Below are 20,691 nucleotides of genomic sequence, written 5' to 3'. Positions count from 1 at the left end.
TAGTCTCACAATGGTTCAAGTCACATTGATCTGTTAAATTTGTGGCACATTTAGAGGAAAAATCAACTTTTGAGAGCTTTTTGTATTGGGGGGTTTTGGAGAAGCAATTAGGAACCTGTAGTTGCTCTCACAATTAATAAAAAGGTGGGTGAGGCAGACACAAAGTGCTACAATGTTCATGGTAATTATCATTGTTATCAATATAATCTTCTTTTCCTCCTTTGGGATGAGTCCCCACATTTCCCAAGAGACTAGAAAAGGAATTACTCATTTTACTGGAGGCGGGGCGGGGGGGGGGGCGTGCAGCATGATATTAAATACAGCAAAATGAGCCTGGGGCTTCCCAGGGTATTTGTGAAACAGAAGGCTCAGAGGCGTGGGAAATTCCAAGAGCAGGGACCCAGGTTGAGAATATCACTGTGGCCCACAGCCTAAGCCAACAGGCAAACGGGCAGAGACAAGGCCGGCTCCCAAAGAACACAGCCAAGGCTCAGTGAGAGAAGTCAATGGTGTCACCACACCAGACAGCTGCCCTTGTCACCAGCTCCGTTTCTGCGTAAGATTGTAAGGAGGAAAGGCAGCAAATTTGGCAAATGTGCATGCTCTTGTAGACGACCTGATTTTCTTTCATCCCTAGCCGTGAAGGCCCTGAGCAATTAGAACCAGAATGTTCTCAGTGTAGCCAACACCTTCCTGTGGGTGCTAGGACAAGAGTCAGGGCAAACAAAAACAGAACAAACCAAGACCCAATCCAGCAGCAGCGGTGCGGGGGCAGACTGCATCAGCCCTGGGACGCTGGGTCAGAAGTCAAAGCCAACCACAAACACCCAGCCCCCTCCGAGACCTCCTCGGGCCTCCAAATGAGCAGTGCACCAAGCACATGCTGCAATTCCTGGGAGCTGCATCTACACGCATGTGTGGGCCAAGGCCCTACAGCTTCCTGGATGTTCCCAAGCAGCCCCCCCCTTTCTCAGACCAGGGTTGTTTGTGGGATGAGGCCGGAGACTCCCAGAGGAACATTCTCTGGAACCCTGTGGAGCAGGCAGCACACTCTGTGCCCTCCCCTACTTGGCAATTTGTCCCCCCTCCCAGGCCATGTCATCAGTACTTGCTGTGTCTGTTTTCCCATTGCTGGAAAAAGCTACGTTGAGGGCTGTGAGACACTGGGTTCCCGATAAGCACAAGGCGTCATTAGTGGTATTGTGATTTTTCCCACTGCAGCCCTCATATCCTGCCCTTCCAGCTATTTTGGGCCAGGCTGCCCAGTTACCCCACAAAGGCAGAGACTGGTATTATAAACTTTTGAATTCCATTCCCAAGGGCTCCAGTTGGTGGTGACCCACTGCCAAGGGGTAGGGGTGAGGAGAGGCTCCATGGAGACTTGGAGAAGTTGCTGAGATAGAAAAGTGGAAACTTGGCAGCCGCCGAGCCTCCTGGCCACTGGCCCGCGCTCATGGCTCCTGGACAGCACTTCCCCTATTCTGGGAGGCTCCGGCAGGTGGAGATCAGGATCGACAGCTGCAAGGACAGGCCAGGTTAATCTGCTTCTTTATGGGGCTCATTCCTGGAGGAAACCACAAGCTAGAGGGCCTTCCTTCCCAGAGGGCTCCAGGAGGTGGGTGGTGAGAAACTACCCTTGCAGTCTTGCTTTTGTCATTTACATGCCACTTTAATCAAGCCACTTCATTTCCCTCAACCTCAGTTTCTCTGTCTCTAACCCTTTACTCCCCTATTTTGGTAATGAATGCTTTCAGTTAGACTAGGCTTGGACAGAACAATGACGCAACAGTCCACTCCATGAGATGAAATGAGAGGGCCCCCTGGCGGCCAGCACAGCCCTAAGCACTAGATTGTGGAAGGGTTGCCTGAAAGAATGAATGCTGGTGAAGAAATGTGCCACGGAAACCAAAGGAGAAAAGGGCCCAAGGTTTGGAGGCTCAGAACACGAAGCCACAGATAAGGTGCTGTGCACGCGGCCTGCTTCGCAGGAGACGCAAGGCCTCGGCAGCGGCCTGGACACAGCCTCTCTCTGGCCTTCAGCCCCTCTCTCCCTGGAGAGAGGAAGCTAGAATCCCTCTGCCCCAAAGCCAGCCATAAAGCCTAGAACCTTTACTCTGAAGCAGGCCAGAAAGAATTTCTCTGATCTACCTTGTCTGAGGGTAGGTTATATGACCTTCATTCAGAAAGGGTCCTGCCCGACTCTCAGGAGGAAGGAGCTGGACAAACAGGTGTAGCTGGGTTCCCCTCCCCGGTCTGATCCCTCCCTCTAGGTTATCCTCCTTTTGTCCCATCACATTTCAAAATCTGTTCGACCATCAAATCTGGGTCTTTGGGTCTTTGTTTTACGAAGACCCAAAACAAAACTCCGAGGAATTTGTCATGCTTTACTCTTGCTACTGTCTTCTGTTCCAGGAGCCTGGGCCACGACCCCCGTGCTAGGCAAGGAGTATTATGCCTTTCTGCCCCAACAGAAGCCATGGTAAATTCTCTCACGACATAAAGACAATAATGAAAATCGAATGGAAACCTAATTGTGTCGCTGTTGACCTCAAGGGCAGCAATTTCACAACACAATCTTTGTGGAGTGTATGTTCACTCCTAGTATGCAAATACCACTTTAAACCCAGGACAACTGTGTTTGAATCACACAGGGACAACCCGGAAGCACTGCTGTCCTATAAAAAAGATCACAGGTATCCTGAAAGAACTCTTGGGGGCCTGGTAAAGTAAATTACAACACAGTCACACAGCAGAATGCCATGCAACTGATTAGAGAATGAAACGTCTCTCTCGACGGTGAGCTGGAACCATCCCAAGCTATAATGAGAAGCGAAAAACCAAACTGCACTGAAAAACAGCAAAGAGCTGAATTAAGTGGAAAGGCAAATTGGTCTTGGGCAGAAAATTCCACATCATAAAATCCTCAGATTTCTCTCAACTAATCTATAGACTCAAAACAATTCCACTCAACATCCCAAATAGTTGAGGATCGGGGGACACGTTCTACAACATATAAAGACTAATATAATGAGACAATAATGAACTGGCATCAGAGCAGATCTGAAATATCAATACAAAGTAAGAGTCCCCGAATAGATCCATGTGTGCACTGAAACTTGATGTATGACAAAACTGGCATTACCTGCCTATTAATGGGGAAAAGGATGAATTATTTCCTAAAAATAGCACTGAGATGTTAGGGCATCCACAGAAGAATAAATGGTCCAAACTCTCCAAGTTATCAGGCAGGGAGAAGACATTTAACGGCAGCAGATCAGCAAAACTTAAATGCCTGATAGTATTCATGGAACAACTGCATCTGCATAGTTTCATGTTGTTTTTAAAGGTTAAAATAGGTAGAACTAAACAATATAGTGTCACATCTATATGCAAAAACCATAAAGTAAGGCAAGAAAATGATCAACAGTAACATTCTGGATCATGGCTAGCTCTGGAGGGTAGAAAGGGATTGGGAATGGGAAGGGTTTGGAGAGCTTTAAAGATACCAGGAACAATGTCATTTCCAAGCTGGAATGCATATGTAGGTATCATAGTAATTAAAAGATTTGGATAATTTACAATAACAACCCGTAGAATGTGTTGGGACTCCGTTTAGCAAGACATCAATGAATTCAAGAATTTATGGGGCTTGGGTTGTGGCTTAGTGGTAGAGTGCTTGCCTCTCACGTGTGAAGCACTGGGTTCGATTCTCAGCAACGGAAATAATTAAAATAAAGGTCCATTAATAGCTACAAAAATTAAAAAGGAAAAAAAAAAAAGATTTGTAGCTTCCTTCAGCAAAGACATGGGTTCAGCACACTTTCTGTCCTTTTCTTCTTTTTTTTAAGGAAGTTTACCTGGCTGGGGGTGCAGCTCTGTAGTAGAGCCCTTTCCTAGAATGCATGAGGCCCTGGGTTCAATCCAAGACCTGGGGGGGTAGAGGTCGCTGTCACTTGAAAAATACAGTTTTTAAACAGGTAATTTAGTGTTATGTGTTCAGGACTTTGTGTCATTAAGCTTCTGTCAGAGGAACCACGTGAAACTGGCAACAGACCTCTCCTCGGGGCCGGGAGGACCTGGGCCCAGGCCCCTCAAGGGGCTGGGGCCCGATAGCCCCGGAGCCTTGGCCGCCCCACCTGCAGGCCAGCGTCGCGGCGTTGGGCCAGCCCGGCGCGCAGGCGCGCAGCCGGAAACACGTGGTCGTGTGGGGCGGGGCCGCCGGGAGCGCGCGGCCGAACCATGTGGCGCAGGCGCAGAACAGAGGCTTCCGGGAACGCGCGTCCGGGCGGAAGTGGTGGCCCGCGCGTCCGGCCCTGCGCAGCGAGGCGGCCGCCGCAGGGCACCGGAGCCTGGCCGGCAGCGGGTGAGTGACGGCGCGCCCGCGGGCCGGCGCCCTCGATCGCCGCGGCCCGGAGCCTGCCGCCGCCCCCACCCAGCCGCGGCTCGGCCCTGGCCCCGGGGGCTCCCTGCGCGAGCGGGGCCCTGACCCGCAGCCTGCGGGCGGACGCCTCCTCTCGCGTCTAGTGCGGGTCACGTTCCCCGCCGACTGCAGCGCAGTGCGCTCCCGTCGGCCTGGTGGGAGGCCCGCCCGGCTCTCACGGGACCCTGCGCCGGGGACGTCCCCTTCCCTCCTCGCCACCCGGAACCCAGGCCTGCTCCGGCCTGTGCCGCGCCTCTCCCCGACTGACGGGCGACGCCCCTTCCCACCTGTCACGCCGCCTCCTGCTCCGCCCCAGTTCTTGCCCGCTCTGCCTTACCCAGGACCCCGTCGCCAAGACCCAGCCTTCCTCTAGGCAGCACATCTCATTCCATCTTTTACTCGCAAACTGTCCTCCCTCCCCGCCGTTTCTGTCCCTCCAGTCTAGCCCGAGTCTCCCATCCCTGGGGACTGGCACCCCTTTCCCATTCTTGTGGCTTGGTGCCTTTGCTTCTCTCCGTCTGAACAGTTCTCGTTTCCCTCTGTTCCTAGGTCTGGCCCAGGGCCACCATGATCTCTCTTCCATCTACCTCCAGCAAACTCTTTTTCTCCTGGGCATCTTCTTCCCTTCAGTGACCCCAGGAAAACTGGTCCCTTAGCATGCCAGCTCCATTGCTCTTTCCCTTCCGGGGTTTGCTTGGCATCGTCTTCCACCATGTTCTCAACACTGCACAGGATTGGAACCTGAGTCTGCTGGTGTCAAGGGGATCTGACTGGCCAAAACTTGAGAAAAGCACCAGATCTCAGAAGGACCTGTGTGACAAGGGAGCATGTGCTGCAGCCTTGAAGGAGCTGAATTGGCAGCTCCTTCCTGTTGTGAGCATGTTGGCTGAGGACCATCCTCTTGGTCTGGGGTGCAGACCCTTCTTTTAGCCCCTCCTCAGGTCTCAGCATAACAGTTCAGCTGGAGCCTGTTGGCATAGTGGTCTCCCTGGGGCCTCTACCCACTGCCCTCAGTGAGCCTTCTCTGTGTGCCCAAAAACCCTGTAGAAAGCAGATTGGAGGAGCCAGCCTGCTCTCTGGATGAGGCAAGGATTTCTTGTTGCATGTGGCCCAGCGTGTCCTCAGGAAGAGAACTCAAGTGAAGCACAGATTTGTCTAGGCATTGTCACAAGGCCACCACAACAGTCTAGGAACAATACTCTACGTCTGTCACTTTTTTTCTTGTCCAAATTGACCCGATCCCCAAAGCTTGTGTTACATCCAAAGAGGTGGACAAAATCATAATCTTGCAACTGAATGGGCCCGATGGGTGTGACCGGGTTTTCGCAGCCCAGAGCAACTTAGTGAGTGTGTGGGCTTAAGCTTTTGGTACAGGAGAACATGCTTGCCCATCTGTCACCTGTGTGCCTGACATGTCGTGCGGCCCTGAGCACAGGAGTGGTGAGGAGAGTCCTGGGGTGCAGTGGAAGCAGTTGTCCTTGCTCTGTGCATGTGGCCCCACATACAGGTTCCCAAGAATACACACGGGCGGTCACCTCTGTTTGAGAAGGTCCTTCACAGTGAGGATGGCCCTCCCATAGCTGCCTGGGGTGGGCATGCAGATGCTCTAGCGTGTGCTGTGAGCTAGGATCTGCAGCTGGGTCCAGAGTGTAAAGTGGGTCATTGCCACTGGGAGGTCGTTTATCTGTGGAATGGTACTAGGATATGCGGGGACAGTGCCCTCTGCGGATTGAGATTCGCCCAGAAGCTTGTGTCAAATGCCAAGATTAAGGGAATTTAAAACTTTTGTACTGATTTTTAAAAACATTTATGTTGCTTTTCCTTTTCATTGAGCCAAGGTATTGGTTAGGAAAAAGAAATCTTGATACTAGAGAAAACTGGGAAGTTGTTTATTTTCCTCTTTTGGTCCACACTTTTTTAATCTTCATTATTTCTCTATAGTAAGTCCAGGAGCTGAGTGGGCAGGGGAAGATGCTGTGGGAAGTCAGAAGTTCTGAGCTGACATCTGGCTTCACACTGAGCAGGGTGACTGAGCTCTGAGCATGTAGTGCAGGTGAGTGGCCAGGCCACGTGGAGTGGCTCCAAGGGTCTACTGCCCGCCTGTCCCAGGAGCCCACACTGAGGGAAGCATGAGGGTGCCACTGAACTGTCTGGAATGAGCTCTGACTGGGTCCATCAGGGACTGTTGAAACCCTGTATTCTCAGGCATTCTGGGAAAGTGGAGGATAGGGTTGTTTGGGGTATCTCAGCAGGGTTTGGGTAACTCTTGAAGTGATATAAATTAAGCAAAAACAGAAATTCGAACTGTAGAGGTGTGAAGCTATGTGGCCCAACTCATTAAAAGGCTTGGTGTGAATAGTCAAGCCCCCAAAAGGGCCAGGCCCCATCCCCTTCCCCACCTGTGAATATGCTAAGTTACAGGCCAAGGGGAGTTCAGGTCCGGAAACAGGGTTGGTCTCTTGCATTTTCCCTCGGGCCCCACATGAACGTGGAGTCCTTAAAGTGGAAGAGGGAGGTAGAAGAATGAGAGAGAAGTGACAGCAGAAAGGCACCAGTAATGCCATGTGGCTGACGTCAGAGGGGGGGAAGGAGCCACAAGGCAAGGAACAGGCAGCCTCTGGAAGCTGGAAGAGGCCAGGAAGTGGATTCTCCCCAAGAGACTGGAAAAGGAACCAACCAGTTCTTGATTATAGCCCAGTGAGACCCTTGTCAGACTTCTGTCCTACAGGACTGAAATAGTTTTGTGATGTTTAAATTGCTGAGTCTGTAGAAATTAGTTAAAACAGCAGTGGAAACTAACACCCTGCTCATAAGTAGTTGACTTAAAAAATAAAAACCCAGCCAGGCGTAGTGGTGCACACTTGTAATCTCACCAATTTAGGAGGCTGAGGCAGGAGGATCCCGAGTTCAAAATCAGCCTCAGCAATTGAGCGAGACCCTAAACAACTTAGTGAGACCCTATCTCTAAATAAAACATACGAAAAGGGCTGGGGATGTGACTCAGTGGTTCGGTGCCCTTGTGTTCAATCCCTAGTACTAAAAACAAAAACCAAGGCTGAAAACAAGTCATTTTTTTTTAAGAGAGAGAATTTTTTTGATATTTTTCAGGTTTTGGTGGACACAACATCTTTATTTTATTTTATTTTTTTGTGGTGCTGAGGATCGTAACCCAGTGCCCCGCGCATGCCAGGCGAACACGTTACCACTTGAGCCACATCCCCAGCCCCCAAAACAAGTCATTTTGAAGTGACAAGTTGGTGCCAAGAGCAGCTGCGAGTGCCTTTCCTTGCAGGACCCTGTGTGGGTGGGTGGAGGTGTTGAGTTCGAGGACCCTGAGCTGGGGGCCTTGGGGGGCAGGCGGCCTCAGCAGTCCCTGGCGCAGGCATTGCTTTCTTACTTCCCTGTGCTGCCCACCTGTCCAGATTTGAAATGGGCTCAAGGGCAGTAGTAGCGCGGGTAAGCAAGCGTCCCTTTCTGTGAGACTTGCCTTCGCGCATTCTCTCCAGTGCAGGAGTGAGGGACGGGGAGACCCAGCACCGAGAGCTGTCCCGCCCTGCCTGGATCCTGAATGGGAGGAGTCTGCTCTGACAGTGCCTGAAACCTGTTAGCTCTGCCACCTGCCTTATTGCACTTCTTAAGGAAGTAGGAGAGACCTGTAGACTGGCCGGCTGTCTGCTGTGTAGGCACTGCTGATCCCTCTGCTCGTGGTGGAGAGTGGGTGCAGGCCTGGGGTTTCCATGGAGGTAGGTGTCTTCTGAGTCACGGCTCTTCCTAACAGTGGAGGAGCTACTCACTCCCAGGATAGGGACACAGCCTGGGTGGCCTCCTGGGTGTGCATAGAGAAAAACACTCTGTTTCCTTGCTGCTCCCATGCTACCTAAAAATGTCCTTTGGAGTGGGCAGACATCTGTCTGTGTCTGCCACTGCTGAGCCTTGCTGTTTCTGGCTTTTTGGTAAAGGAATCCGAAATGCCTGAAGGTCGGTGAGCCTTTATCAGTGCCTGCCTAGAAAAGGGGTAGAGGAATCGGGAGCCAGAGCCTCTAAGGTAGCTGGTGCTCTGGTTGCTCTTTCCAGGGAGCACCAACAACATGGGAAGAAGCCGGCTAGCAGGGTGCGGTCCTGGAAGGCTTCTGAGCCTGGGTGACACTTGTTTGCAGGCCTCCTGCCAGGTGCTTGGCTGCCCAGGAACCTGGTCTTTTCACTGCAGCCTTGGTTCTTTTTTTCCTTATGAAAACTTTATGCTGCAGGTGGGGGTGACAAGCTTCTTTCACCTTTGAGGTACAAGGGTGTGAGGGGGACAGGCTCAGCTCCTTTCTTCTGGGACCAGCCCCTGTCCATTTGTCTTTCATCTGCCCTGGCTTCTGTTGCTGGTGGCTGTGTGTCTTTTAAATGAAGCTTCCGGAAGCCCTGGAAGCCCTGGCTTGATGGCCTGGGCAGCCAAGGCACCCAGAGTCAGCCTCGGGCAGAACCCGGTGTGGGGCCATGGAGAACAAAGGCAAGGGAGACTTCTGCAAAACACAGCAACTCCCAGTGCTAAAGGAGGGCAGGAAGGTTACTCTGGAAGGCCAGACCTCCCGCCTTGTGGCCGCCGAGGTCCTGTGCTGAGGCAGAGCCTCCCTCCAGCAGCTCACCTGGCCAGGCTGGGCTGTGTGGTGTGCTGGTGCACAAAGGACGCTGTTGGGAGGGTCTTCCTCTCCTAGGGTGCCCTAGCAGGTGACACACTTGGTGGCGTAAGGAAGCACACGCTTTTCCTCTCAAGGTTATGGAGATTGAATAGCCAGAGAACTTGAAACCAGTATCAATCCACTAGGTCAAAATCAGGTGTCCCCAGGGCTGCACTCCCTCCGAAGGCTCTAGAGGGGGATCCATGCCTTGTCCTTCCAGTTTTAGGGGGCCCAGGTGTTCCTTGGATTGTGGCCATGTCACCCTACCTCTTCCTCTGAGGTCACTTGGCCTTCTCTTCTGTCTCCATCGATCTCCTGCCTCCCCTTTATAAAAAGACACTGTGCTTGCATTTAGGGCCTACGGCCCGCCTTCCCAACTCAGAATCCTTAACCACATCTCCAAAGTTCACATTGCCATACAAGGTCACTCTCCTAGGTTCTTCTTCTTGTTTTTTTTAATATTGGCAATTGTTTGTTTATTTATTTTTATGTGGTGCTGAGGATCGAACCCAGTGCCTCACACATGCTAGGCAAGTGCTCTACCACTGAGCCACAACCCCAGCCCCAGTTCTTGGGTATCCTGGGGCCAGGATCGGCTTCCTCCAGGAGGGAGGCTTGCTGGGGGTGGGGCATGTGGAGGAGTACTCACCTCAGACACAAGGCAGGAGAGCAGGGAGCAGGGCTGTCCTGGCACTTCCGGGGAGTTGTGGTGGTTCCTTGTGGGCAGAGAAGACCAGCATCCCCGGTGGAGGAAACACCCTGAGTGGGGTCTAGACACCTGGAGTCTAGAATTGTGAGTGACCCCAGGTCGTGCCGGTGGAGCGCTCAAGGGAGGCTGGGCCTGAAGACCCCGGTCTTCTCTACAGGCTGAAGTAGGTAAACAGTGCTTTTCAGAGGAAAGATGGCAGTCAGGCCGGGGCAGCCCTCTCCCTTCAGTGTGGCACCAGGGAGCAAACTGAGGCTGAGAAAGGGAAGTCCCTTGTCTGAGGTCTGAAAACTAGAAATGGTAAGTTCTCACCTGCAAGTTCTAGGTCATTAGGAGCCCTCGGACGTTATCAGGGTGAGAGGACTAGGCAGGATGCGGGGACGGGCAGTGCAAGTGGCCTGGTGCCTGCCTGGGTGTATGGAAACCAGAAAGCTGTTACGGCTCCAGATGGCTCCCGAGGTTGGGCCCATCCTTAGCCAGGAGAGTAAATTCCTGCGGAGGAATCTGTTTAGTGCCCAGGGGCCTGGAATGTGGCTGCTCAACTGGCCTGCAGTTCAGGGGGGTGTAGCCACAGAGGCGCAGGGCCTTCCTTGCAGAGGTCAAGCCATGGGAGAGCTCAAGGATGAGGTAGTGACTGAGCTTGTACACTGGCAGAGAGGGAAGCCAGCCCCAGGGGCCAGCAGAGAGGCCCCCTGGTTTTAGGAGGGACAGAGCACTGAGAGGCACAGAGAACATGCAGGAAGTTCAGATCCAGGCTGTGCAGTGGCTCAAGGAGAGGGGGACCAGTGAGTGTGGGTGCCAGGGGCTCAGGAAGGACTTGTCCCCCTTCATGGGTTCACAGATCTGCCGTCCACAAACCAAAGTTCAGTACTTGCCGTGTCCCATGAATAGTCTGAAGAGTGAGTAAGGTGAGCCAGAGGAGGCAGCAGCAAGCACCCAGCCTGCTGGGGACCCCGAGCTGAGTGGCAGAGGGAAACCCTTTCCCTGACACAAAGTGTAGGGGTGTGGCCACACCCAGGCCTCAGCTGCTGCAAGAGGGGCTGCTGGGAGCAGTGGGCTGGAATTTTGACAAGAATGGTGGAGATGTGGTTGGTGACATAGGGATGTCGAGAGAGCTGAGCAGCAATACCTGCAGGGGCTCCAGGGCCAGGGAGGACGACGGCAGCACAGTGTGTGACAGCAGGTGCCATCTTCCCTGGACCTGCAGCTCAGATATGCAGCTAAACGGTCACATGTCAGGTACTTGATCTCAAGCTGTGAGTTTGCAGGATGACTAGGTTGGAGGCACAGAGGAGACAGGGTATTGAGGGGCAGTTGAATAATGGCCAACTACGACATTTATTTTTCATTCCTCTGGCAAATGTGCACCAAGTTTCTACCAGCTGCCCAGTGGTAAGCTGAGTGTGAGGGACAGTAGAGTAAGTCCCTGCACAGAATTCAAGGCAGAGCAAGAACAGTTGCATAAGGCTACAGATGGTGGAGGGTAGGAGGGATACGGTCTTTCCAAGGAGTGGACATTCAGAAAATCCTGAAGATGGAAGTGAACTAGCCATGCAAAAAGCAGGACCACAGTGTCCCAGGCAAGGGAACAGAAGCTGTGCCCTGGGGATGAGGGCTGTGGTAGCTAGGACCAAAGGAGACCAGCATGGCTGGGGCTGGCAAGCAGGGGAGGTGGTGGAGAGTGGGGAGGGCTGCACGGGAGGCTGCAGGACTGTGTTCCTGGAACGAGGAGCCTGAAGGTCCCATAGGCTGTGGTGCAGGCTGCTGGGTGGCAATGGGTTGCCAGGGAGGACAGTGGCTGCAGAGGGACTGAGGGAGGCTGCTGGCGTGGTTTAGTGAGGGCTGAGTCTAGAAATGGACGGGAGCCAGGGATAGGAGGCCAGTTTTGAATGGTTAGCTCTGCCAGTGGACTTTGGGAATGAAAAGGGAGGGATAGGTCACTCAGGATTTCTGTGGTGGTTGGTATCTTTTCGTTGAAGTGTAACACCCACTCAGAAAGGTGCACCTCCTAGGTTCCGGTGAGAGTCTCTGCTTGGCAGCTGTGCATATGGTAGCCTCCTCACCATGCTATTCGTGGGAAGATGGGGTGAGGGGCTTGAGGGGAGGGGGCCTAGGACTTATGTTTTGAAACATCATGTTTAAAATGCATGTTGGAAATGCAGGCAGCATTTTACATAGGAGGTGAGATGGAAGAATTCAGAGCTCAGTGGTCACATCCAGGCGAAGGATAAACCACTGGGACTCTTGGGCCTTGCCAGTGTTTGAAGCCCTAGGGTTGAAAAGGGACAGGGAGAAACAGAACCCATCAGGGAGAAGTCCTCCAGGCAGGAAGGCCTCAGTGGCCACCTGTGGCCATTGCCAAGAAGCAGCCCTTGCCCAAGAGACCCACCCTGTGAGGTGGTTGCCATAGCCCTTAGGGGCCTGGAATCTTCTCCCACTCTTGCTCAGAATAGCAGACCTCATGCACACACTTCACCCTTGAACCTGACCCTGCAGGCTAAAACCCGACTGTCCAAGGAGAGGACGTGAGAGGCAGGCTTCCATGTAGGACATTGCCCTGTAAATGGCCTGCGGCCTGGATGTGGGTGCCTCGTGGTCAGGTGCACGAGGGCCCAAGGTTCACACACAGCTGCTGGGGTGCCCAGACCGTTCCCAGATGTTGCCTGGCAGTGAGAGCAGCAGCTGCCCATGAAGTCACATGTGTTTTGTTCCCTGTTTTCTTGAGGTGGCAGACATGCTCCATTGATCCAGAAGGGAGGTACTGAACTGCTTTAAGTTGAAGGTGGAAGGGCCAGGAGCAGTGGCCAGCTGTGTCCCCAGCAGAGCCAGGAGCAGCTTCTCGATGGCACTGGGCAACTGTCCTGGAGACAGGCAGCTCCCCACTCCAGGGAGGGGGGCAATGCTGATGCTGGCCTGGCACCTCTGTGGTCCCGCTGAACCATTGCTCTCTGCCTGGAAGCAAGCAAGGAGGGTGTGGAAAAGAGCGGCCACCCCTGCCCACCACCACCAGCGCCCAACCCTGAACTTGCCTGGGGTGTGGCCCGGGAGGAGCCCAGGGCTTGGCCAAGGCCTTGGGTGAGCCCAGCAGTCCTCTGGAGCCTGTGTACACACAGGCTGGGCCCCCGGCAGCAGGAGTGGCTCGGACTCTGTCCCTGCAGTCGTGGAAGTTGGTAGAAGGCGCCAGGGAGGAGTTGCTTCCAGCCGCACATCAAGTCGGTGGAGGTCTTCTGCCTGGCTCCCATCTGCTTTATTTTTCATTTCATGGGCTTGGCCCAGGAAGTAAAGCCTCATTCATCTACTAAGCCCCATCCGGTCTGTGCTGGGCACTGACTGGGAGCTGGGGGTGCTGAGGTGGAGGCAGAAATTAACAGTCCCGCTGTGCAACATGGGGAGGGCTTATAGGAGGTGACATTTGGGTCTGTGCCCCTTCTGTTGCCCTGCTCCCTTCCCCACTTGACTCCCCTGCTTGTTCCCCTTTAGAGAGTCTGTAAGACACCAGCCCACCCCAAACCCCTCATTCTTGCTCATCTTTATGTCTTGCCAGCTGGGACAGGGACAGGGGATAATTTTTCTTCTAAAAAGATGTTGTCTTGCTGAATAAGAGTAAATAAAGATTGCTGGGGTCAGGCTTTGACAAAGCCATGAAAGCCCGTTTCTTCTGGATAAGCCTGACTGCAGCCTGGACACTCTGCTGAGACCATGTGCTTCCTGCTTGCTGACCACTCTCCTCTCTCCTTGGGGTGTAGGTTCTGCCCGGTGCTCAGTCTGATGCCCGTCCAGCCCTCTGACCACCTGGAATGGAATGAGCCTATGCACTCCCTCCGGATAACTGTGGGGGGACTTCCTGTGCTGGCGTCCATGACCAAGGCCGCAGACCCCCGCTTCCGTCCCCGCTGGAGGGTGATCCTGACATCCTTCGTGGGCGCAGCCCTCTTCTGGCTGCTGTACTCCCACCGCCCAGCCCCGGGCAGGACTCTTGCTCACAATGCACACAACTGGAGACTTGGCCAGACGCCTGCTGCACACTACAATGACACCTACCCCCTCTCGGCCCCCCAGAGGACGCCAGGTGGACTTCGGTACCGAATTGCAGTCATTGCTGACCTGGACACAGAGTCTAAGGCTCAGGAGGAAAACACCTGGTTCAGTTACCTGAAGAAGGGCTATCTGACCCTGTCAGACAGTGGGGACAAAGTGACCATTGAGTGGGACAAAGACCATGGGATCCTAGAGTCCCACCTGGCAGAAAAGGGAAGGGGCATGGAGCTCTCTGATCTGGTCGTCTTTAATGGGAAACTCTACTCTGTGGATGACCGCACGGGGGTCATCTACCAGATCGAAGGCACGAAGGCTGTGCCCTGGGTGATTCTGTCTGATGGCGATGGGACCGTGGAGAAAGGTAAATGGAGCCACCTCTGTTTTCACCTGTTTTTGATGTGCTGGGGAAGCTGACCCAGGGCCGTATGCATGCCAGGCAGATGCTCTACCCGAGCCAGGTCCCAGCCCCTAAAGGGAGCTGCTTCTGGCAAGTTCTCATCAGGGCCTGTGCTGGGGGACCCCAGGCCAGCTGGCTTAGTTGGGTTTGCAGTTGAAAAGTAACCCTGGTGCCTGGTGAAGACTTCATACAGCCAGAAGTGCGAGCTCTCACCTACTCAGCCCTGCACCCCCACCATGAACAGGAGACACCCATCACACCCAGCTGTTTCTAAAAGTCAAAGCTTATCACTAGAGCCCACTAGAGAGTGGGACATTTCTTCCAGAATGAGTTTTAGGACCATGTCACTTCTGCTTTTTCTCCTTCAGAACCATGTCCCTTTGTGTATCTTCATAGGCATCTTGGGATTGGGCTGGGTCCATCCCCCAGTACCTTACCTTGAAACCATGGTGGCCCGTGGTTCTGTTTGAGCGAGACTTTGATCTCAGCTTCTGGACCTGGGAAGCCACTGCTGCCGCCCTGAGCCTACAGAAAAGGTCTCCTGAACCATCGTGCTCTGCCCGGAAGCAAGCCGGCAGGGCGGTGGTAAGGAGCCACCATTCCTGCCCACCACTAGCACCCAGCCCTGAGCTTGGGTTTGCCAGGAAGGAGTTACTGCTTCTGCAGGGCAGGGAGGAGCTGCAGAGCTATCACATGGAGAGAGAGCCCAGGGCATTGCCAGGTTGGCTCATTGTCCCAGTTTGAGCTCTTTGGGGACCTGCCCCTTTTAGAAAGCTAAATGCACCTGGAGGCTCTTTCAGGTCAAAGAAGGAATTGCTCTAACTGGGCTCCCCTGGCAGCCTCAGGCCGTCTCCCGGGGATGAAATCCAGCATTGCCCCCGGCTGGGTGTTGGAGGGACACATCTCCTTGTGGGAATCAAACGATGTTGGTTGCCCAGCTTCCTGCTTCATGTCCATCAGGGCTTTAGGCTATCATTGTGTGGTTTCCTTCTTCCTCTTGGGCCAGGAAGAAAGCAGGGTCACAGGGCCTCTGGGACTGGCCTGTGCTCAGGGGTCCAGAAGGGACTGAAGACCCAGTGAACGGAGCATCTTATCACAGATGCGGCTCAGGCGACTGTCGAGGGCACTGGGGCTGCCAGAATTCAGCAGGACCCCAGAGCCACCTGGGAGCTGCTGTCCCCAGTGCAGGGAGGGGCTGGAGCTCCAGCTCCTGGGAGCTGAGAAGCTTGCAGGATATTTGGGGAAACAACCACAAGTTAGCATCCAGGGGTTAGAACAGGTCAGAATGTGCTAGAAGAACAAAGGCCCCCAGCCTGAACTGTGCTGCAGCCTTCAAAGGTTGGTTCATAGTAAATAAGTCCCTAAGAAAAAAACAGGTGGTTCCTGAATAGATACATCAGAATGCAGCCGCATCTGAACACCAGGCCTCCTGGGCAGTCCCGCCGCAGACCACAGGGCTGTCAGGCCTGCACTGCTCCAGCATCTGAGAGTGGTCTTGGGGGTGGGGGGGAGGGGACTCAAGCCACTCACAGAGACTTCCTGCTAGGGTTGCCAAAGGAAGTGGGGTCTTCCTCAGAGGGCAGAAAGGGGAAGGGAGGTCCTGCCGTCTCTGGGACGCCTGGGTGTGGGGCTCTGCATAGACTCCTGCCCCTGGCTCCTGCCCTGCCCAGTGAAATGCCGTGACTTCTGATGTCCAAAGCTGCTGCGCTGCCAGGGCTCGTGGCCTGACTGGCGGCAGCTCCTGCAGGCCCGGCGTGGGGTGAGGGGTGCGGCGAGGGGGCGCGAGCCGAAGGCACTCTCCTCCTCTCTCCTCCTCTCTCCTCAGGCTTCAAAGCGGAGTGGCTGGCTGTGAAGGACGAGCACCTGTACGTGGGTGGCCTGGGCAAGGAGTGGACCACCACCACCGGGGAGGTGATGAATGAGAACCCCGAGTGGGTGAAGGTGGTGGGCCACAGGGGCAGCGTGGACCACGAGAACTGGGTGTCCAGCTACAATGCCCTGAGGGCCGCCGCTGGGATCCGACCCCCAGGTAAGGGGCCCACGAGGCCGGCTCCGGCCCAGGCACAGTGACAGGGTTCTCTCTCTGTGGTTGCTGCCCTCCGGCCAGGGATTCCAGGGCTCAGGAGCCATTTTCTCTTTGTCCCTGCCTGGTCCGGACAGTACCTCCACCGCACCCCGTGGTCCACACAGGAGCAGCCCCGGCGTGGGCTGTCTCTGTTCCAGAGGTTGGGGCCACGGAGGAGGAGGTGGCCAGTTCTGGCCGCCTTCCTCCACCCTTGTCCAGGGGTGTGTCTTCTCTGGAGGCTGGGGCAGCTCCAGGTGCAGGAGGAAGTGGCTGAGCCGAGCTCCTCCTGCAGGTGCTCCTGTCCTGGAAGGGAGGGGCAGGCCTCCTCTGCCTCAGGCTGCCTCCCCTCTGGTGGCTCTGCCCACAGGTCAATTTTGTCCCCTCTCTGGGCCCTTTCTCCTTTCTGTGCCCCTTCATTAGCACCAAGGGAACAAAAATAGAGATAGAATGCCTGGCTCATGGGCACCTGGGTCAGCAGCAGGAGCCAGGCTACCAAAGGCTTAGAGCGGCACTTGCTGTCTGCTGTGCCTGCCTGTGCTGTCACCAGCCACAGAAAGGTCGGTGAGGGCCCTCGGTTCCTGCTGCCCACACATCCTGAGTCCCTGCTCCCTGCCACTGCAGCGAGGGCCAGCACACCTGATGGGAGGGGAGGACGGGCAGGGGCATCCTGCCGAATGTGCTCGGTGACCTGTTTGTCCTGTGCCCTAAGGCTACCTCATTCACGAATCTGCCTGCTGGAGCGACACCCTGCAGCGCTGGTTCTTCCTGCCTCGCAGAGCCAGCCACGAGCGCTACAGTGAGAAGGAAGATGAGCACAAGGGCACCAACCTCCTCCTGAGCGCGGCCCAGGACTTCGGGGACATCTCCGTCCGCCGTGTTGGGGAGCTGATTCCCACACACGGCTTCTCATCCTTCAAGTTCATCCCCAACACTGACGACCAGATAATCGTGGCCCTCAAATCCGAAGAGGACACTGGCATCGTTGCCACCTACATCATGGCCTTCACACTTGATGGGCGCGTCCTCCTCCCAGAAACCAAGATAGGAAGTGTGAAGTATGAAGGAATAGAGTTCATATAGATTAAAATGCTCCCAACGCCAGCAAGGCTGAGCCGGGCCTCTGGTTCTGTAAAGCCCAGGGGACTCACTTCTGTTGTCTTCTCTTTGTAACCATGAGGTGTGTTTCTGGCTTCGTCCCCAGAGCAGGGAGTTCAGTTCCTGGCGTGGAGCAGCCTGAGGTTGTGAGCGGCAGGGAGGCCACTGGGCCCTGGCAGCTCCCAGCTCTGCACTGCCGGGCGGCTGCAGAGGCCACCGCTGCAGGCATCTTGATCTGGGCTGCCAGCTGCCCACCAGGTTCTGCCCCCTCTGGCCCACCTGGCCTCCCGGGCTTGCCTTTCCCTGAGCTCTCTGTGTAGTCGGTGCTTCAGGAGCGCCTAGAGCACTGAAGCAGGTGCCCTGTCTTGGAAAACACAGGGAGTGGAGGCAGGCCTGCCGTGAGGAGCTCCCAGCTACCCCCATCCTCCTCTCAAACCCGGGCATCCATTCCATGCGCCCCCAGACCCTTGGAAAGTAAATGTTTACACTGCAGGATGCATGGAGCATGGTGGCCTCTGGGGACACCTGCCCACTGCTGACTGGCACCCTGCAAGGTTGCTCCCAGCCACCCCACAGCCAAGGACCCTGCTTCCGCCCTTTGGGAATGTTCTAGGGCTGTGTAGCACTGTGAGGTTTTAATTATTAACTTATTTTTACTAAAGTAGTTTCCTCTCTTATCAAACGGAATCACCAAATCTCACCCCACAGAGCAAAGTCACAGTGAATAAATTTGCCACCAGCGGCAGGAAGTTGTCACTAAGCAGCCACAGGTAGCAAAGCCAGTTTACAGTGGTGTCTGAGTGCTTGGCTCGCGGCCATTCCCTGGCAGCTTTCAGAAGGCGCCTTGCCCTTCAGGACTCTCACGGATGACTTGAATGTCTCGTTCCCTGACCCAGGAGGCACCCTGGGTTCTGGCCGGCCGGCAGCTGACCCTTGACCAGGGCGGCTTTGTTCTGCAGGTTGTCCTGCCACCTCCTGGGTTTCTCTCCATGGCCTTCCTCCTCCCTGTGGGAGTTTTGCAGCCTCCTCTCTGTGGAAGCTTCACACAGACTTGGCTCCTTGTTGGTCCCTGTTGTCTCGTCCCAGTGCTGGGGAGGTGGGGGTGGTTGGGGACAGAGGTAAGGCAGGACTAAGCCAAGAAGGGATGAGTCCATTCATCATGGCATCCCTGCCTGGCTGCCTCACCCTGCGACAGAAGCTCGGCGGTGGTGGGAGGGACTCTTGGCTGCACCTGGCCCTGTGCTGACCCTTGCAGACCTCTTCTCCTTGGAACTGGGACAGTCCCCTGCCGGACTCTGGTGAGACGTCCTGCACAGCTTGGTCCTTCTGCTGTAGGAGAAGCAGCAGAGCAAAGACACTCGACTGAACGTGATGTTTCTCCAAGCCGGGCTTCCTCGGGCGCAGCCACAACCCCACTCTCCTGCCTTTGCCTGGCGGGCTTCTGAGCTGCCACCCCCTGAGCGTCGATGCCATCAGAGCTGTTCTTTAAAACAGAATCAAGACGTCCAGAGGCTGGGCAGTCACTGGCTTGAGGCACTCTTGATGTTCTGAGGCCCCTGAGCCACAGGCCAGGTGTGCGACTGAGTGACTTCCAGAGACCTGGAAGCCAGCCTTCCCTGTCCCTGTGTTCGCTGCTGTCGGCATGATGATTGTCTCCTTCCCTTTGTCCATTTGTTTCATAAACAATAAAGCGCAGGGGAACGTGAGTGCTCGTCTCCTTCTCTGTGCTGACCAGGCCAAGTCCCCCCCAAGGCACCCTTCTCTCAGGAGCACGGACAAAGCTGGGCAGGAGAGTCCTTGGACACGCCCGGGGCAGTGGGACAGGCACCCCCTGGCCCAGGACACCTCTTGGGAAGCCGTGGCGTCCTGTCCAGCTTCCATGGTCTGCACAGGCTCCTCAGCCCTGCTGGCCCTTGCTGTGTGTCCAGGACACATTCCCTGACTTCCCTCCCCTGGTGTCCTGGCCATGTGGATAGTGAGTGAATATGCGTAAGGGCTCTGAGCGGCCACATGCAGGTACCCGTGTTGTTGCACATCCTGGTGGGTACGCCTCGGAGCCCGGGTGAGGAGGTGGTGCTCAGGTGAGAGGTCTGGGCCCTCCCAAGGATCACAGAATCCTCATGCAAAGACCGCGGCACCTCAAAACAGGAGGGAAGAACAAGACGGAGGTGCAGCCAGAGAGAGGGGAGCTGGTGGTGGCAGCAAGCTTGTCCGTCATTCCCCTGTCCCTTCAGCCCTGTCCCTCCTTCCCAGGAGATCTTGTGGGTGACTGGGAGGAATCTGACTCCCCAGGGCTTTGCCTAGTCCTGTCTAGGCCCAGTGACCACCCATCCTGGCAGCCTGAGGTGCTGACAGTGCCGCTGCACAGCCACAGATACCGCGCGGCCCCTTCCCCCCGTCACCCCTTTGCAGAGAGTCCCTGTGCTGCAACCTCCCAAGATCATCCTAATCAGGCAGGGAACTTGTACAGCCAGGGAGGGAGACCTCGAAAGGACATAAGGACCCCCCCCCCCGGAAGGGGACCTCAAGAAGGACCCAGAAAGCAGGGTCACGCAAGCCAAAACCCAGAGTGTCGGCGACTGAGCACCAAGGGCCTGGGCAGGGACGGAGGAGAAGCGGCTAGGATGAGGAGCTGCCAACCCAGGAGGAGGGAGCAGTCGGTCTTGGCTGGCTCTTAGAGGAGCAACTCCAGGAGCCACAGGCGGGAGCTGGGCTGCTGTCCCCCCGCCACGCCCGGGGAGGATGAGGAACAGCTGTCAGGGACTGTGTGGACCAGCCCCGGGGGCCTCGACCTGAGGAGGCTGTAAGTTGCCTCGTCTGCAGTCTCCCTGGGTCTTCACAGCTCCTCTGGGACCTGGATGGCCGGGACATGTGGTCACGACTCCCCGACACCTGCACTTGCAAGCTGGGCTCTCGGCTTTCGGGGAAGCAGAGCTGGCCACTCAGTGGAGCCACTGGGGGCTTTTAAAGTGCCCATGCCTGTCCCCACCTTAGCGGGGTGACAGTGCCCTGGAAATTTGTTCTGGATGATTCTCCTCCAGCCTGATGGGAGAGCCCTGGCACATTCAGGAGTACACCCCGCTCTAGGACCTCAGCATGCCAGTGGTGTCACAGCAGAGGGCCTGCTGGCCCAGAGGCCAGGCCTGGCCCTGACTTGGGCCAGCCAGGCTGTAGCTGCACTCTCCGGCATCTCAGCCCAGACAATTCTCCCTAAGCCCAGAGCCAGCTCCTGCTGGGACAGCTGGGCTCCTGGGTCCCTCCCGAAGCCATCCATGTGCTGAGGGGCTGCGGGCTCTCGCCAGCCAG

At 55.5% G+C, this 20,691-nt stretch overlaps 1 protein-coding gene across 7 annotated transcripts; it reads left to right on the top strand.

Annotated features, from left to right (window-relative positions):
• Nucleotides 1-4,276: 4,276 nt before the first annotated feature.
• On the top strand, nt 4,277-19,075 carry Cant1 (calcium activated nucleotidase 1). Of its 7 annotated transcripts, none has more exons than XM_026408413.2 (7): nt 4,277-4,363; nt 4,970-5,293; nt 6,362-6,473; nt 7,932-8,163; nt 13,537-14,189; nt 16,051-16,254; nt 17,000-19,075. In XM_026408413.2, the coding sequence occupies exons 5-7, from the start codon at nt 13,559-13,561 to the stop codon at nt 17,368-17,370; spliced, it is 1,206 nt and encodes a 401-aa protein (XP_026264198.2). In that variant the 5' UTR covers nt 4,277-4,363; nt 4,970-5,293; nt 6,362-6,473; nt 7,932-8,163; nt 13,537-13,558; the 3' UTR covers nt 17,371-19,075. The 7 variants fall into 7 exon arrangements, with proteins under 7 accessions (XP_026264198.2, XP_026264197.2, XP_077656952.1 ...); XM_026408412.2 differs by having other exon boundaries at nt 4,970-5,361; XM_077800826.1 differs by having other exon boundaries at nt 4,970-5,505.
• The last annotated feature ends 1,616 nt before the right edge of the window (nt 19,076-20,691 follow it).

Source organism: Urocitellus parryii, chromosome 7 (genome assembly GCF_045843805.1).
Source record: "Urocitellus parryii isolate mUroPar1 chromosome 7, mUroPar1.hap1, whole genome shotgun sequence".
Lineage (NCBI taxonomy): Eukaryota > Metazoa > Chordata > Mammalia > Rodentia > Sciuridae > Urocitellus > Urocitellus parryii.
This window is presented reverse-complemented; position numbering and strand designations above follow the sequence as displayed.

What these genes read in the sequence shown, in the direction of transcription:
- Cant1 (XM_026408413.2), top strand. Translation starts at nt 13,559, where the DNA reads ATGCCCGTCCAGCCCTCTGACCACCTGGAATGGAATGAGCCTATGCAC. An exon ending in CGATGGGACCGTGGAGAAAG is followed by an intron (nt 14,190 to 16,050) that starts GTAAATGGAGCC and finishes CTCTCTCCTCAG; the next exon opens with GCTTCAAAGCGGAGTGGCTG. An exon ending in CGCTGGGATCCGACCCCCAG is followed by an intron (nt 16,255 to 16,999) that starts GTAAGGGGCCCA and finishes CTGTGCCCTAAG; the next exon opens with GCTACCTCATTCACGAATCT.